The 15,859-nt window shown below is 35.1% G+C and overlaps 1 protein-coding gene across 1 annotated transcript; it reads right to left on the reverse strand.

Moving 5' to 3' along the window:
- Positions 1-4,295: 4,295 nt before the first annotated feature.
- On the reverse strand, positions 4,296-7,559 carry LOC113771715 (putative late blight resistance protein homolog R1B-17). The gene is made up of 3 exons (XM_027316284.1): positions 6,677-7,559; positions 4,500-6,531; positions 4,296-4,407 (listed from the first exon to the last, which is right to left on the reverse strand). Exons 1-3 carry the CDS (start codon positions 7,557-7,559, stop codon positions 4,296-4,298), a joined length of 3,027 nt encoding a protein of 1,008 aa, XP_027172085.1.
- Between the last annotated feature and the right edge of the window lie 8,300 nt (positions 7,560-15,859).

Here is a 15,859-nt window from a genome sequence, read left to right on the forward strand (position 1 = left end):
TAACCTAACCTTGTTAATTTGATGGTATTTCGGATTTTTTTTTTTCCAGAGGAAGAAAGTTCTCACCCTTTGATGTTTGTAATATCAGTAAACTTGTGATCTGCGTGGAAAGAAATTTCTGGATTGTACTTGTTGTGTGTTCTCTGGTTAACTACCTCTGCAGGTTGCTTCGTATTTCTCATTGCCCTGCAAAGAAGTGTACTAGCAATGAAGAAGCAAGTTGATTTGTAAAGTTCTGAAGACTAAAGTATTAGACAACATGGTAATAAGCAACCAGTTTTTTAGGCCTCTTGCTTCTTGCATAGGCGGATCAATGAGAACGGCCAAGCCAAACCAGGTAGTCAGAGCAACTCCTATAGGAAAAAATAGAAATGCCATTGTATATGGTAGTTGCAGCAACAACATGGATAGCAAGAAACCTGTGAACATATTCAGTAAGTAGGCAAGAACCACTGGATGTTCGGTTGCAAAAAAGTTTAAAAGGCTGCTGATAGAATATAAAGATGAGCTGAAAACGTTATGCCTTCATTGTGCATAGTAACTGGGCTAATAGAAGATGAAGCATACTTCTTACTAGATTCTAATGCACTGCTCACAAAGTTCAGTAAGGATGCTAATTCATCATCACTGGGCTGCAACATTCCTAGGCTCCAGAACTCCAGAGCAAATACTTTCTTACCACTGACCACTTTTAACATCAGCATGCTCAGCAGAATTTCCCAGGCTAGAAGTTCCCGAAATGAAAACACCAGTTTCTACATGGCCTTATGGTGTCAACAGAGGAAAATGCATCACTATTTACTGATAGCGCAAAGGCGTTTGGAATTGGTTTTTTGAATTCTGTGGAGTTTGAATCATTTTACAAGTATTGGAGTAGTTCTTTGCCATCTAATTTCTTTGAAACTACCGGTATAAATTCATTATTTGCACAATTTTTTGTCTATTGTTTGTTAGATCACTTGCAAAGTTGTTTAGCAAGTAAGTTTTGTTGAATTTCAATGCAACAGAGTCGTGAAAATCGTTAAGAGAATGTATTGTCCTCTCTGGGTCACCTAAACTCTTTTTTTTTTTTTTTTTTTTTTCTGGGATCCAATAAAGTCACTTTTAGCTACTCCCCCATGTAATAATATATTTCGCTTGTAGACCTACAATAAAAGTTTACAGCGGTGAGGTAGAGATAATATGAGTAGATTTTTTGAACACTGAAATGTATAGTTGCGGCTACAAAGTCTTCAATTTAAAGGGCATTTAACAAATTTTTCGAATTGTAAGGATGATCAATCTTTGGATAAGTGCAGTTGAAGAATCCTGGTCCGCCACCAATTGCGATTAAACTCCTGTATGAGTTGGGGTGGCCCAAAAATTTAAGATAACTTTTTTATATAATGTCAATGTATAATTTTTTTTTTACACTGACAAAATTAAATCATGTCACGTAACATAAATTCTAATTTGAAATTCAAATTATGGACATGTAGCATACATATAAAGTTACCAGGGTAAAAAAATCAGTATACTATCAATGCATAAAAAAATTAATGCTAAAATCTCTTCAAAAGTGTTGCAATTACACCTCTTTCTCTACATTTTCTTGAATGTTACCTTGGGAGGCCTTTTATATAGGGATGGCAACGGAAGCAAGTACCCGCCTTGTGAGAAAAGTAGTGGGGCACCTTGCCGCCCACTAAAATTAATTAATACACATGAATAATATATATATATATATATATATATATATATATGGATTAATTATGAGCCATATTAGTTTCTAATTTTGTTTAAAATATTAAACACCCACTGCCCACTAAAGAAAAATAAGTTTTTTTGGGGGGGAAAAAAATGCTCTTGCGATTTTGTCTACTTCCTCTTTCTTTTGTTTCCGCCTCTCGTTTCTGTCCGAGCAGAATGCCTTCACTTCTTCGCCATGAAACTGCCGCAAGTCTGCCAATACAGAGCTGGTTCAATTAAACTCATGCGAACCCTTCACTATGCAGTAATCTGGTAACACTCATGAATTTTAACTAGTAGTACAATAGCACTTCATATAAGTCCAAAGAACTAACCTTTACTTTTTGCCTTTTGCATAAGTCCAATAATGTATTATCACATCCTGAGAATTATTGATGTATCCTGTGTATTAACATGTCATACTTTGGTGAATGTGTTTAATGAAGTTGAGGATCGATGAATTAGCTTGTTGGTTTCCTTCCCGATAATTTATACTATTAAACCAAATAGTGGCTATTGTTTTCTTGATCTCTGAAGTGTGAAGTTCTTTTCATGCTGAAGTTTTGGGCAAATTATCACCTGCAGGTATCTGCGAGGGAGCAGGGCAGGGGTGGAGGGATCCAACTCCACCCCGTTGCCATCCCTACTTTTGTATTTTGAAACCTATAAAGAAACTTTTTAAGACATCAATTTTAGAACAATTCAAAAGATGCATAACGAATAAATTTATGAAAAGTTTCAAAATCTTTTTAAAGCCAAGTGAAGTTAGTACAATTAACTCTGTTTGCCTTGTGTTCTCCTTAATGCCAAGTTCAAGATTTAAATTCTAAACCTGATAGTTGGCAGTGAAAAAAGTGTAAAGAAGGGTGGGAGGTGTTAGAAAGAGAAAAAAACATAAAGACTTTCTTAACTTGGCTTCCTTTTTTTTTTGGTAGAAACTTGGCTTACTTCATATTGTACAACAATCAGTTCTGGTGTGTGCTTGCATCAAAACTTATTTTAAAATGGCTAAAATGGTCATCCAACTATTTATAATCAGTTGGGATCCCCTGTACTACTATCTAATACTAAATTTCAGTGCTAGTCTCACTTGTCACGTGATGGTAAAGAAAACTTAAATAAATAGGATATGACAACTTAAATAACGGAACACTTGATATAAATATAGAAGTTGATACTAAGGATCCCATGTGATTTAAAATGTTTTTTTTTTTTTGGCAAAGATGTGTTGTTATATAAAAATTAAAAAAAAAAAAAAAAAAGAGAAAACCTGGGCAAAAGAAGTACTTACAACCAATTCACTGCTCAAGCAGAGCATGACTTTTAAAAAATTTACCTTCCACATTAGTATTTGGGTACGTAGACGGGGAGAAGAATCAATTGGACTCTAAAACATTACTTCCAAGCCAGATTACATGATGCTACTACTAAGCAGTATTAGCTTAAAAAAAATGCAAAACATACTATTTGAGGAAAAAAAGAAACAGCAACTTCATTGACTTAAATCTTAAAAAAAAAACTTGGGAAGTGATATTTCCCACATCAAATTTCTGCTACAGGAATTAAAGAAAAGTTACAAAGAAAGCAAGAATAACTTGATCTTAGTGCTAGACAGATACAACATAACCAGTTTCAGTTCAGAAGTAAAGGATAGGTTAAGAAAAGAAAAGTAGATTAAAGTGGCTGCCTAAATCAAACATACTTGAGAAGATCAGTCATCCATTATAGGATAAGGATCTTCAGATCAGTATATCTCATGCTCATTTGCACTTCCTGAATTTGAATTACTGAACTTGTAGAGTTGGGACATTTAGACAGCTTATTTCAAGGGTTGAAACAATTCCCAAACGAGAATGGATCTCCTCCAAAAACTTGCAGTCTTCCAATGCTAATTAAGAAAAAGAAAAACAATTAAGAAAAAGAACAACTTGATCTTGATGCAAAACAGATAAACATAACCCGTAGCAGTGCATAAGTAAAGTACTTAAAAAACAAATGTAGAGTAAACTGGCTGTCCAAAGCAAACTTACTTGAGAAGATCAATCGTCCATTATGAGATAAGGATCATCAGATCTGTATATCCATTGCTTCTTTGCTCTTCCTGAATTTCCTCCAATGAACTGGTACAGTTGGGACATTTTGACACCTCAATTATTTCGAGAGTTGAACTATTTCCCAAACAAGAAGGGATCTCCTGCAATGCATCACAGCTTTCCAACACTAACTTCTGGAGACGAGGAAAATAGTCCTGGTCCTCGTACTCAGAGGCTGTCCACTTCACAATATCCAGGGAATCTAATTTCAGGAACTTAACTTTAGGGAACTTTTCTACTTCCATTTCCCATATTTCCCCCTCAAATGATCGGCCGAGTAATTTGAGCACCTCAAGATTGGGCAGATTTCCAATTGCTGACATTTTGCTCCATGGCAAGCGAAAATAAGACAGAGTCAATTTTTTAATAATCAAAGGAAATTGGATATCTAACTGATATCGGTCACCGCCGTAAACAACGCAACTCAAATCGAGTGATTCCAATTGACTTAGACACTCAATTGCGACATGATATTCATAGCCATGATTGAGATAAAGAGAGCTTCTCAGCTTGCGGACATTTGGAAACTTTCTCAACAGCTTGTTGATGTTCTTCCGAGGATTGAGACTTAGACAGGACAAGATATCTAAGTCACACAATTGTGAAGAGTTGTCAAGATTGTCGTCAGGGAATCTAAAATGATAATTCTTAGACATCTTGTCCTTTAGCTGTAAATGCCTCAGTTTCTTCAGGTTCCATATAGTATCTGGCAATGAAACTGAAGAATGAAACGAAAAATTTTCCCAAATCAAAGTTTCCAAATTCGAGAGATTGCATATTGATGCTGGGATGTGACTGCCATCACCTAGAATTGCCAAGTACCGCAAATGAACAAGCAGTTCCAATTCTCTTGGAAAAGTGGGTCTTAGTTGAATTTGGCTCAAATCTAACACTTTGACAAGTTTGATGATGCTAAAAATGAATCGAAGGTCAAAAGTTCTTTCACGGTCTACACCACCATGATGGAATAATAATAGACAGCGTATTGCGGAAGAAAATAACCTCAAGTTGTCAAAGTGCTCAGGCTTAGAATCAATGCATAAGCGGCGTAGGTAGCATGGCATGGTGAAAGCAGATAGTTCATCGTACCTGCGTACCAGCTGCAAAAGCTTTTCTCCTTTGGCTTTTGTCACACAAAACTCATATAATAAATCGTGAATGCGACAAGCTTTGACCCCATCAATGGATCTTGGTTTGGAAACTATGACTAAGCTTCTGCTAATAAGTTCCATCAGGTAATCATTTGCCACATCCTCTGATCTCTTGAGCTGAGTTTTTTGAACAAATCCTTCAGCGACCCATAGGGAAATCAACCTCTTGGTATTGTGTTCATAGTCTTCTGGAAAGGCTCCAAAATAAAGAAAACATGCCTTCAAATTATCTGGTAAATGTTTGTAACTCAGCTCTAATGTAGCGGTACATTGTTCTGTGCTAGAAACATTCCTTGAACTTAAGCCTTCCACAACTTCTTTCCAATCATGTCGGTCCATGCTTGAGAGAATTCCAGCAAGGATGACAACCGTAAGAGGTAGTCCTTGACACATTTCCACGACTTTCTGTCTAATTTCACATAGTTCTGGAGGAGCCAAATCTTGTCCAGGATATAACTTTGCTTTTAGCAAATCCCAGCTCTCATCAGGTGTGAGTTGACGAAGAGAATGAGGTTCTTGGTCAAGTTTATCTTGGGGAGCAACATCTTGACGTCGACTCGTCAAGATAACTCTACTTCCATTTCCATTGTCAGGGAATGAGGCTTCTAATCCATTGACTGCTTCAATGTCCCATACATCATCCAAAACAATGAGGTATTTGTTCCTTAACAAACGTCTTTTGACTTCATGAGCCAGAACTTCTTCACTAATCTCAAAAACATTGCCAGGAAGCTTGGATTCAATACAACTCAAAATTTCAAGTAACAGATTTCTCTTGTGATACACTTGAGAAACAGTACACCAAGCACGCTTATAAAAATAGGACATAACTGACGAACTATTGTAAACTTTTCTAGCTAAAGTTGTCTTACCTAGTCCTGGCATACCCACAATGGAAACAATTTGCAGTTGGAGTGATCCTCTTGTGAGTCGATTAATTATCGATGCAGCCTCATACTCCAATCCCACCACCACATCATTGATTATTGGCTTATTTAACTGTGTTGGCATTTGAAAGAGCCTCTTGCTTACTTTCTTAACTTTGCCATGAAGTCTATCATTATCACAAATCTGCAAAGCCTTAGCCTTAATGATCTTAATTTCTTCTACAATGGAATGAAACGACATTGAAGAAGAATCTAGATCATCCCCAACCATTAAGGAATCAACAAGAAACTCTATCTTGTATGCCACCTCTATAGCACAATCCCGAATTGCTTGGAGCTCCTCATCTTCACTGCGCAACTCCACAATTCTCCCCAGCAAAGAGCGTAAACAAACAAGTTCTTCCTGGACTGCTTGAATTGGATGATTCATGAAAGTAATCGAGCCAGCCTCAGTACTTGTCAGTTCCATCAGATTTTCTAGAAGGAAATCAATAAAGCCCAATCCGTTGGTCTTAGGATAGTCGAACAATGATGGTTCTGGACATCTCTGTGCAACCGTTGTCTCGATAAGCTGAATCTTTTTCAACAAATCAGAAGACAAAAGTTCCATATCCTGGGATAATAATACACCATCTTTGATTGCATTTAGAGAGGGAGAGAGAACAGCAAGTCCTGCATCACAGATCACAAAGTACGGTTGGATCCCTTACTTTCTCATCAAACCTCTTTGGCGTTCCTCTTGAGAATGATTCTCAAGGATCTTCGCCCTTAGTAAAGCATTTGCAGTTGATTTTTAAAGAAATCATAAGAGACGTACCAGATTTTAGTATGTCCGCAAGATTACACAGGAGAGAATCAACAAAATCTCTCAATATTTGCTCATCTGTGTCCCCAAGTGATTTTCTTGATAACTTGGAAGCAATCAGAGCCTGGACACAAGTCTCATGGACTTGGGGCTCTACAGGAATAATCTTCAGCAGCAGTTCCAAAATACTTTTGTCAGTTTCATCCTGCAATTCGGATTTCTTCACGAACTTGCACTGATAAGAGAGGCGCGCTGCTTTGATAGCCACAGCTTTAACGTGAGTCAATAAAGGTCCCAATTGTGTGTCTTCAACGTCATGTAGTGTGACAAAACGGATGTAGTTTTTCAGGAACTCTAGCTTCTCTTCGAGGGCTTTGATGAGACCATCCGCAAATCCCCACTCATGAAAATCCTCTAGACTCTCCAGAAGAGAATCCATGAATTCCATAATGTCATCTTTTCTGACAATCAAATTACTAGAAAGCTTTGATGAGCAATCTGAGAAGAAGAAGTACCATCTGTAAATTTCTGGCCTCAAAGATACCATGTCTGATCCTTCTATACAATCGACAATCTTGAAAGCCTGATTATATGATGGATTCTCCGAACTAGAAAGATAAATGGAGTGAAGCTCCTGTGCCCTTTTGGAAATGGCGTCTTCAATCCGAACTATCAGAGCTTCTAGACTTGCATGATGATTATCTACCTCCTCTTTGTCGTCAGATGCTAAATGCACATAATCTTTGCCCCACTTTGTCGCACACAAAATAAATGTTCTCAGAAATGTTAGCCAGTTTTTCACGCTAAGCAAAAACTCCGGATAATGAAAAATATTCAAGAGCGATTGCAAATCATCCAAGGCGGAAGAAATGCAAGTAATACTACTGGAGGCCATCTAATCAAAAGAAGATTAATAAGAGAACCAGAAGGGATCTCAATTTGGAGATGAGACAACTCTCAAATATGAAAGGAGATAAAGAACTGCAAAACCTCACAATCGAGTGCTCTTCTCTTTCTCTGGTCATAGATTGCTAGTATATAGAAAAGAAAGGACAAATAGTCAATGGACATTTCTTGGATTATTTAAAAAAAATTATAGAAAACGACTCCGTTGCACTCCCTTAATCATTAGTCCAAATGTTTGAATAATACAGCATTAATTACGCTCTTAATAATCTTTTAATACATCTAGCAGCACTAATTTCGCACCGGGTTAATCACAGCATACTGCCAAATTATTTTGATTAGTCTTGCACGTTATATGTAATTGCTTATGTCAATGAAGCAGGACTTTAATTTTGAGATGAACAATAAGAATTCAATCAACAATTCATTTAATAAACTAGTAATAGTTCACGTACTTTGAAAGTGATTATATTAACCCAAATATAACATGTCTTAGATATATATATATTTTTGTGATATTTGATTGTTTGCCTGATAATAAAATATGTCATATATTCATTAACCAATTATTAATCCAAAGACCATCTAAATACGAACTCTTTGATCTATTATTTTTGAATTTACTTTGAGTTTTCTTTTTTTAATTTATGTTGATCTTTTTGGTAAATTATGGATTCAGCTTTGATAAATAATTCCTAATACGATTATTTTTCACCAAAGTTGTTCTATACTTGCAATATTTTTACCATAAAATCATAATATTATTTTTTAATATTGTACAAATAGTATTGTTGAACAGGAAATACATGCATACATGTCAAGTGTAAGCCTAGTAAATAGAATTCATAATTATTAGCAAAATAAAGACTGAAATCGTAAAATCAATTTCTAAAGGGGTATTAGAATAAATAAATTGATTTGTTAGATTTTGTCATTCTAATTATTTTCACCACACTCATCCCTTTCTTTACCGTTTGGAAAGCTCGTTTATGAACCAGAGTCTAGATGTTGCCTTTTCTTACTTAAAAATAAACCCCAAAGTTAAGTTTCTAATGAAATCAACAAATTTTAACAAATAAAAAAAATTTGTATCAACATTTTAAATATTATTTTTCCTTGCTTAGACAAATGAAATGCAATTGCATAGGTAGAATGAATTAATTATTTAAGAATAAAATATACGAATCATGCTCATATCTAATTTCGCATGAACATTTAATCATTCTACTTTATATCTTTCAGTTGAACTTTTCAAAATTTTGTTGTGAATTTGAATTGAATAATATGAGGTGTATTGTTGAATTTGGATTATTGATGTTTTTCTAAGTGTTATTGAGGTTAATAAGAATACAAATGGTTTATACAGCTTATTTATCTTAAAGTGGCTATTTAGTTTCAATTGAGAGAAATAGTTGGATTCTTTTATTTTTGCTTCTCTTTTAGTATTTCTTTATACTGATAAAAAGCACATAATTATGTACCTGTCTCATGATATTCATATCAAGATTCTCCAATTGACAATGGACACTTTATTTCCTACATATTTCTCTTTTGTTCTAACAGCATCTATTTTTTGACACTAATATTTTTTACAATCTTAAAATTGTAGTTAATGAAATTTGTCACACTATTTTGAGTAAGAAATTATTTCAGATAAGAAACTTTGATGCACATAAAAATTGGAGATGGAATGTAAGAGTCGCTAAATAGTTTTAATAGGGAGTTTTTCATTTTAATTACCATTATTATTGAGATTTATTCATTTGGAATGTTTCATATTTTTAATTACTACCACAATTAAAATGCAATAACTCAGGAACAATATGGGAACAACAAAAATTAAGATAAAAAATGCTTATAACTTATAATGCCAAAACTACTTTTAATATAGTAAAAGATAAAGAGGAAAAAAACAAGATAACACGTTTGATATTGGGAGGGACACGGGGCATGGAACATTTTTTTTCTCTTTATTGTTATTTTTTTGAGCCATATTGTTATTAACTTATGTATGGTCTGCATTCATAGCCAGTTAGACGTATCATTCAGACATTTGGACATTTGGAGCTTGTCTTCAGAATCTCAACATTCAACACCCTTCTTACCTGTTTTTCTTTTCGAGGCAACACTGCCTATACTAATAATTTATCTGAAAGCCTTTATTGCCTTTTTGTCTATTACGGACACAATTCTAAATGTTACGAGACAAATCTTCTGGGATGTTTTAAGTCACATAAGAAAATCGTCACTTAAGAACATTTAATTAACGTGTTGTGTTAATCTTTGTTCGAGTGGTTTGAGAAAACATAAAGTAGATATCTGAAACTAGGGTAAGGTACTCCATTGGTTTCTAAATCTATTCAAAATCTTAGTTGAGTTGTCCGAGCTGATGAGATGACATGCTTAGCATTTTCTAGCTTCTTAAAATCATTTTGCAAGGAAAGAACTTTGAGATTCAAGTTCAACATGAGGAGAAATTAGCTCAGTAACCTATGGCCAAAATTGTCAATTTTTTTCCAATTTCTTGGCATTTTGTTAAAGTTCATGTCAAATGAACACTAAAATTATGTAAATTTTGGAACAATTGCAGAACAATATTTCTGTTTTATGGTATGACTATGTACAAAATCTTACCGTTCCGCAGCTTATGGAACACAATATTCTTGGTTAATTACAAGCAAACACCCTGGTTATATCTCTTGTACAAACCTACCCTGAAACCCCTTTATAACTGAACTATTTTTCTTATTGAGGGAAACTAGGGTTATACTGGTATTTTTATATAAAAGCTTGTATTTCTTTTTGGTCCTATTCTTGACACATTGACGAGTGCTATCTGATGAATCTTTTTGGAATTTTGGACATGTATATGAAAAAAATTAGGTGGTACTAATCCCTAATGAATAGTTAATTAATGAACATCTCGTGTTAATCTATTTATTGACGCTTTAACATGTACATTTTCATATATTTCATCAACCTCAGGGGTCAATTTTTCTAGATCATTGGAATTTTTTAGGTTATTTCGTTAGATCTCAACATCGAATTTGAGTTTGAACAAGTTGAATAGTCGATCAGATAGCATTGGCATACATAGATATTCATTGGATTGTTCGTGATTTGTCTAAATTCCAAATTTGTTGAGTTTTACAATGTAATTTTTGTAATTTTCTAGATCTATTAGATGTAGTGATTTTTCGGATTTATTGTATATGTGATATAAGTAAAATATTTTCTGCCACATTAGTGCATATTTCATTGTACGAGATTATATCGTTTATCAAAAATAAAAAAAGAGAGTTAACTATTAGGTGACATCGATATTTGCGGGCCAACTAATGACTCTGACATCTTCGCAAGTGCAAGTGCAGCAGCAGCCGGTCCGAAGCAGAATTGTAGATTATTTTAAAGAATTATGGAGACATGATCATTGAAGTAAGTGCAGCAGCAGCAGCAGCCGGCCAGAAGCAAAATTGTAGATTATTTCAAAAGATTAGCAGACAAGATCATTGATAGATTAAACCAAGAAAAGTGGTCTTACAACAATGACAATATGTCAATATTGAATCCCTTTTTTATATATTATCAGTTTGCTACCTAATAAATTTTTTATTACTGTAATCAGACTATTGTCAAGCAATTATTCTGATTGAAAGAGACCTTGCACCTGCTCTCAATTTTAATTTCATTGGTTAACGTGAAAGTTTCCTTGAAAGCTTGATCTCAATATTTGTTTAGCATGCGCATTTCCTTTGATCTCAATATTTGATCTCAATAATTGCACTCAATTCGGGGTTTTCATTGAATTTTTCCATTTGCGCTTTATCTGATTCTATTCCAGTTGCCATGTGGAAGGTTCTTGTCCATTTAAGTTGAATGCCACTTGTTTTTGGCCAATTTACATGAAAAAATTTTCATAAATAAATATTTTTATTACTTGCACAAACTTAGAGTGTGTTATTTTATTGAATACACGCATGAAGTGTGTCTTAATCATTTTTACATCTATATCTAATTCTACTCCTGTACTATGGGGAAGGGGATAGACTCAACTAGGTCATTGGAAACCAAAGGACTAAACCACATGGATGCCAAAGGATGCCAAATGGATGCCAAAGGACACTCGTTGAATTTGGAGAAGCCACATATTAATAGCAATTGATCAGAGGAAAGAGTTGAATTCTTAATTTCCCACTTCATAAAAACCTTAAAAGCCTTTGTGGTAGCCAACACCCTGATCTTGCCAAATGAGATCGGGTTGATTTGGATTGTCCATTTGAAATTTTTGGACAGTCCAGATTAGAGGCGATCTCAGTCGTCAAAGGGCTGTGTACTAACTACTAACCCCTAATAGTGACATCAATGACATCAAATGATTTTATTCTCTAGAAGTTTGGGAGATGATATCCTTGTTTCTTCCAATTCATTAGCACCATGTACAAGTATAATATAATGAAGCTGAATTTCGTTTTAGATACAGGAAATGAATTTCTTTAGTGGTATCTTGAATTAGTTTTGTAATTGGTGTTCAAGAAATTGTTCAAGTATGACAAAGATAAACTAACTTTTATTTTAGGCTGCAAACCTATATACATATAAATTCGAAATGATTAAGAAACTGTGGTAGCAAACCTATAAAAAAAAAATTTAAAGGTTTTTGCCTTAGATTTATTGCAATTCGATCAGGAAATGGATCCAGCCAGCTAAACAGCAATGCAACAAATTATTAAAAAGTTGGGTTTCTTAATTCTTTACCTATATGATCTAATGATCTAATTGTACAACAAAACAATTAGATCTCTTATCTTGGATTTTTCTCGATGTTAGATTTAAGATTTGAATCTTGAACCTAATAATTGAGAGTGGAAAAGATATAGAGATGGGTTAAAAAAGAGAGAAATTTTCTTAACTTGAATTTCTTCCTTCATTTTGTACAACAATCAATTTAATATGTGTTGAGTATTAGAAGTTATCCTGTTAGCTACCATAACACCCCCCCCCCCCAAATGGTATATAATTGTACTTCAAACCAAGAAAGATAAATAAGTTCATAGAAAATTCATAAACTTGGTTGAGCAATCAGAGTATTACTAACCACTGGGGTTAGACCAATGGTTAGAGAAGGGCTGTTAGAATCTTCTTAGTTGTCAAGTTGAATGTCTAAATCACATACTTCTTAATTACGAGTGAGAAGGATGTGGGAAAGGATGGGAGGGTAAACAAGATTTTTTTAAAAAAAATCAGAGTATTACTTTTAAAAACTTGCCTTTCACATGGTATTTAGGTCCGCAAGGAGGGAGAGTGAATCAACTGGAAGCTAAAAAATTACTTCAAGTCACATTACATGATGATACTATTAAAAGGCCCATCTCCTTCCTTATTAAGTTTTATTTTGATTTGGAAGTTGTCTCGGTGATCCCTTCCTTGTTATGGCGAAGCCTTTCTTGAACTGATCTGCTCTAATCCCTTCCATTTTTTATTTTTTTGGCGCAATCCATTCCAATTTTTTTTTATCTGTGTCTCCTGGTGATTGTCCTGATAACTTTGAAGCAATCAGAGCCTGGACACTTGTCTCCTAGAGTTGGGGCTCTACAGGAATAATCTTCAGGAGCAGTTCTGAAATACTTTTGTGGGTTTCATCCTTCAATTCGCATTTCTTCATAAACTTGCACCGGTAAGAGAGGCGTGCAACATTGATCGCCATAGCTTTAATGTGAGTTAATAAAGGTCCCAATTGTGCATCTTCAACGCCATGTAGTGTGACAAAATGGGTGAAGTTTTTCAAGAACGCTAGCTTCTCTCCGAGGGATTCGATGAGATATACCGCACATGGATCTTGAGCTACTTGCCATTCTACTTCCCAGTGATAAAAATACACAAGATTCTCCAGAAGAGAATCCATGAATTCCAAGCTCCGTATCATTGGATAATAATATACCATCTTTGATTGCATTTAAAGAGGGAGAGAGAATAGCTAGTCCTGCATCACAGATCACAAAGTACAGTTGAATTTCATATTTTTTCGTCAAACCATAAGGGGATTATGTATAGCTTTTGAAACTATATGGGGGATCATGTACAAAAATACTAAATCATAGGCGGTAAAATGCAATTTATCTTTTTTTTGGGTGGAAATAGGAAGTTCATATATAAAACTGGGATAAAATGCTTCATTGGTCACTAAATCGTATTCAAAATCCTAGTTGAGTTGTCTGGGCCGATTTGTTTACATGCTTAGTGTAGTAGGGTCAATCTGCAGGCGCCACGTGTCAGCTCGGCCATGATAGTCGGCCAGCTCGGAACGGCAGGTCGGCAGGGGGAGCACCAGCTCGGCCGAAGCTACCGCCTCTCAGGCGGATGGGTTTAGTGGGCCGCGGCCTCCGAATCATTCGAGCTAGTCATGCGGAACCCTAGAAAGACTCCGAGCCCTAGGGGACTTCGACTCCTATATGGAATCTACCACCCACAAGCCTATAAATTGTAAACTAAGAAAAAGGGAGGAAAAATACTTTTCTTCATATATTTAGACTACATAACATACATATATATATACACAAATGTAACCTAATTTAGATCCTAAAATCATGCTAATCTAAATCAATCTACTACCTAATTAATATATGATACTATAATCATATGATACCTAATTAATACATGATACTATAATCATATGATACCTAATTAATACATGATACTATAATCATATCTTTCCTAACATTTACTCAGACTTATATTCTCGACGACAAAAGTCTCCTAATGCATGCCCTGAACTATCTCCTTCGTTATTAGATCCTGTCTCAAGTGATGATCTTCCTATTGCTCTTCGCAAAGGTAAGCGTCAATGCACTTATCCTGTGTTTGCGTGTGTATCTTATAATCATTTACCCACATCTTCTTGTTCCTTTATTACATCTATTGATTCTATCTCCCTTCCTAAAACTGTTCATGAAGTCCTATCCCATCCTGGATGGCGCAATGCTATGATAGAGGAGATGAATGCTCTAGATGGTAATGGTACTTGAAACTTAGTAAATTTACCTGCAGGGAAGAAGGTCATTGGGAGTAAGTGGATTTTTGCAGTTAAATTCAATCCTGATGGGTCGGTTGCTGGGTTAAAAACTCGCCTTGTTGCCAAAGGCTATGTCCAAATCTATGGAGAGAATTATTCTGACATTTTTTCCCCTATTGCTAAATTAACATCTGTCAGGTTATTCATTTCTATGGCAGCCACTCATAATTGGCCTTTGCATCAACTAGATATCAAGAATACCTTTCTTCATGGAGACCTCTAAGAGGAAGTTTATATGGAGCAACCATCAGGGTTTGTTGCTCAGGGGAAGTCTAGGAAGGTTTGTCATCTTCGGAAGTTCTTGTATGGATTGAAACAAAGTCCTCGTGCTTGGTTTGGAGGAAACCTGGTCTCATGGAAGAGTAAGAAGTAGAATGTTGTCTCGCGATCAAGGTTAGGGTCCTGTCCACTGCCAGAAAATTCATTAGTCATCATTCGGTTCATTTGGTTCTGTATAGGACACATCTATATTCTATTCTTCACTTTTGTTTTAAAGAGTTTAGATCTGTCCTTTTCTATTTTTTTCTGTTAATTCTGAACCCATGGCAGAAACGAAATCTGTCGTTACGTCTGATGTGGTTCCTATGATGTCTAAGATCACGGACCACAAATTCAACAATTCTAACTATCTTGATTGGAGCAAAACGGTTCGTCTTTATCTGCGAAACATTGATAAAGACAATCATCTGACTGATGATCCTCCAAAAGATGGTTCAAAACAGACATGGCTAAGGGAAGATGCTAGATTGTTTCTGCAAATATGAAATTCTATTGACAGTGAGGTAATTAATTTAATTAATCACTGTGAATTTGTTAAGGAGTTAATTGAATATTTAGAATTTTTGTATTATGGTAAAGGGAATATTTCTCGCATATATGAGGTGTGTCAAGTCTGTTATCGTGCAACGAAACAAGATAAGTCCATCATGACTTATTTTATGGATTTTAAGAAAACTTATAAGGAGCTTAATATGTTATTACCGTTTAGTTCTGATGTGAAAATTCGGCAAACTCAATGGGAACAGATGGCAATTATGAGTTTTTTGACTGGTCTTTCACCTAAATTTGAAATTGCTAAATCTCAGATTCTTTCCAGTCCTGAGATCTTATCCTTGCAAGATGTGTTTAGTAGGGATCTTCGCACAGAAAATACCCAATCTGTTCAGTCCAGCAGTACTCTTGTTGGTTTGGAAAAACAGCAATACAAAGGTGGTGGTAAA

This window comes from Coffea eugenioides, chromosome 5, assembly GCF_003713205.1.
Source record: "Coffea eugenioides isolate CCC68of chromosome 5, Ceug_1.0, whole genome shotgun sequence".
Taxonomy (NCBI): domain Eukaryota; kingdom Viridiplantae; phylum Streptophyta; class Magnoliopsida; order Gentianales; family Rubiaceae; genus Coffea; species Coffea eugenioides.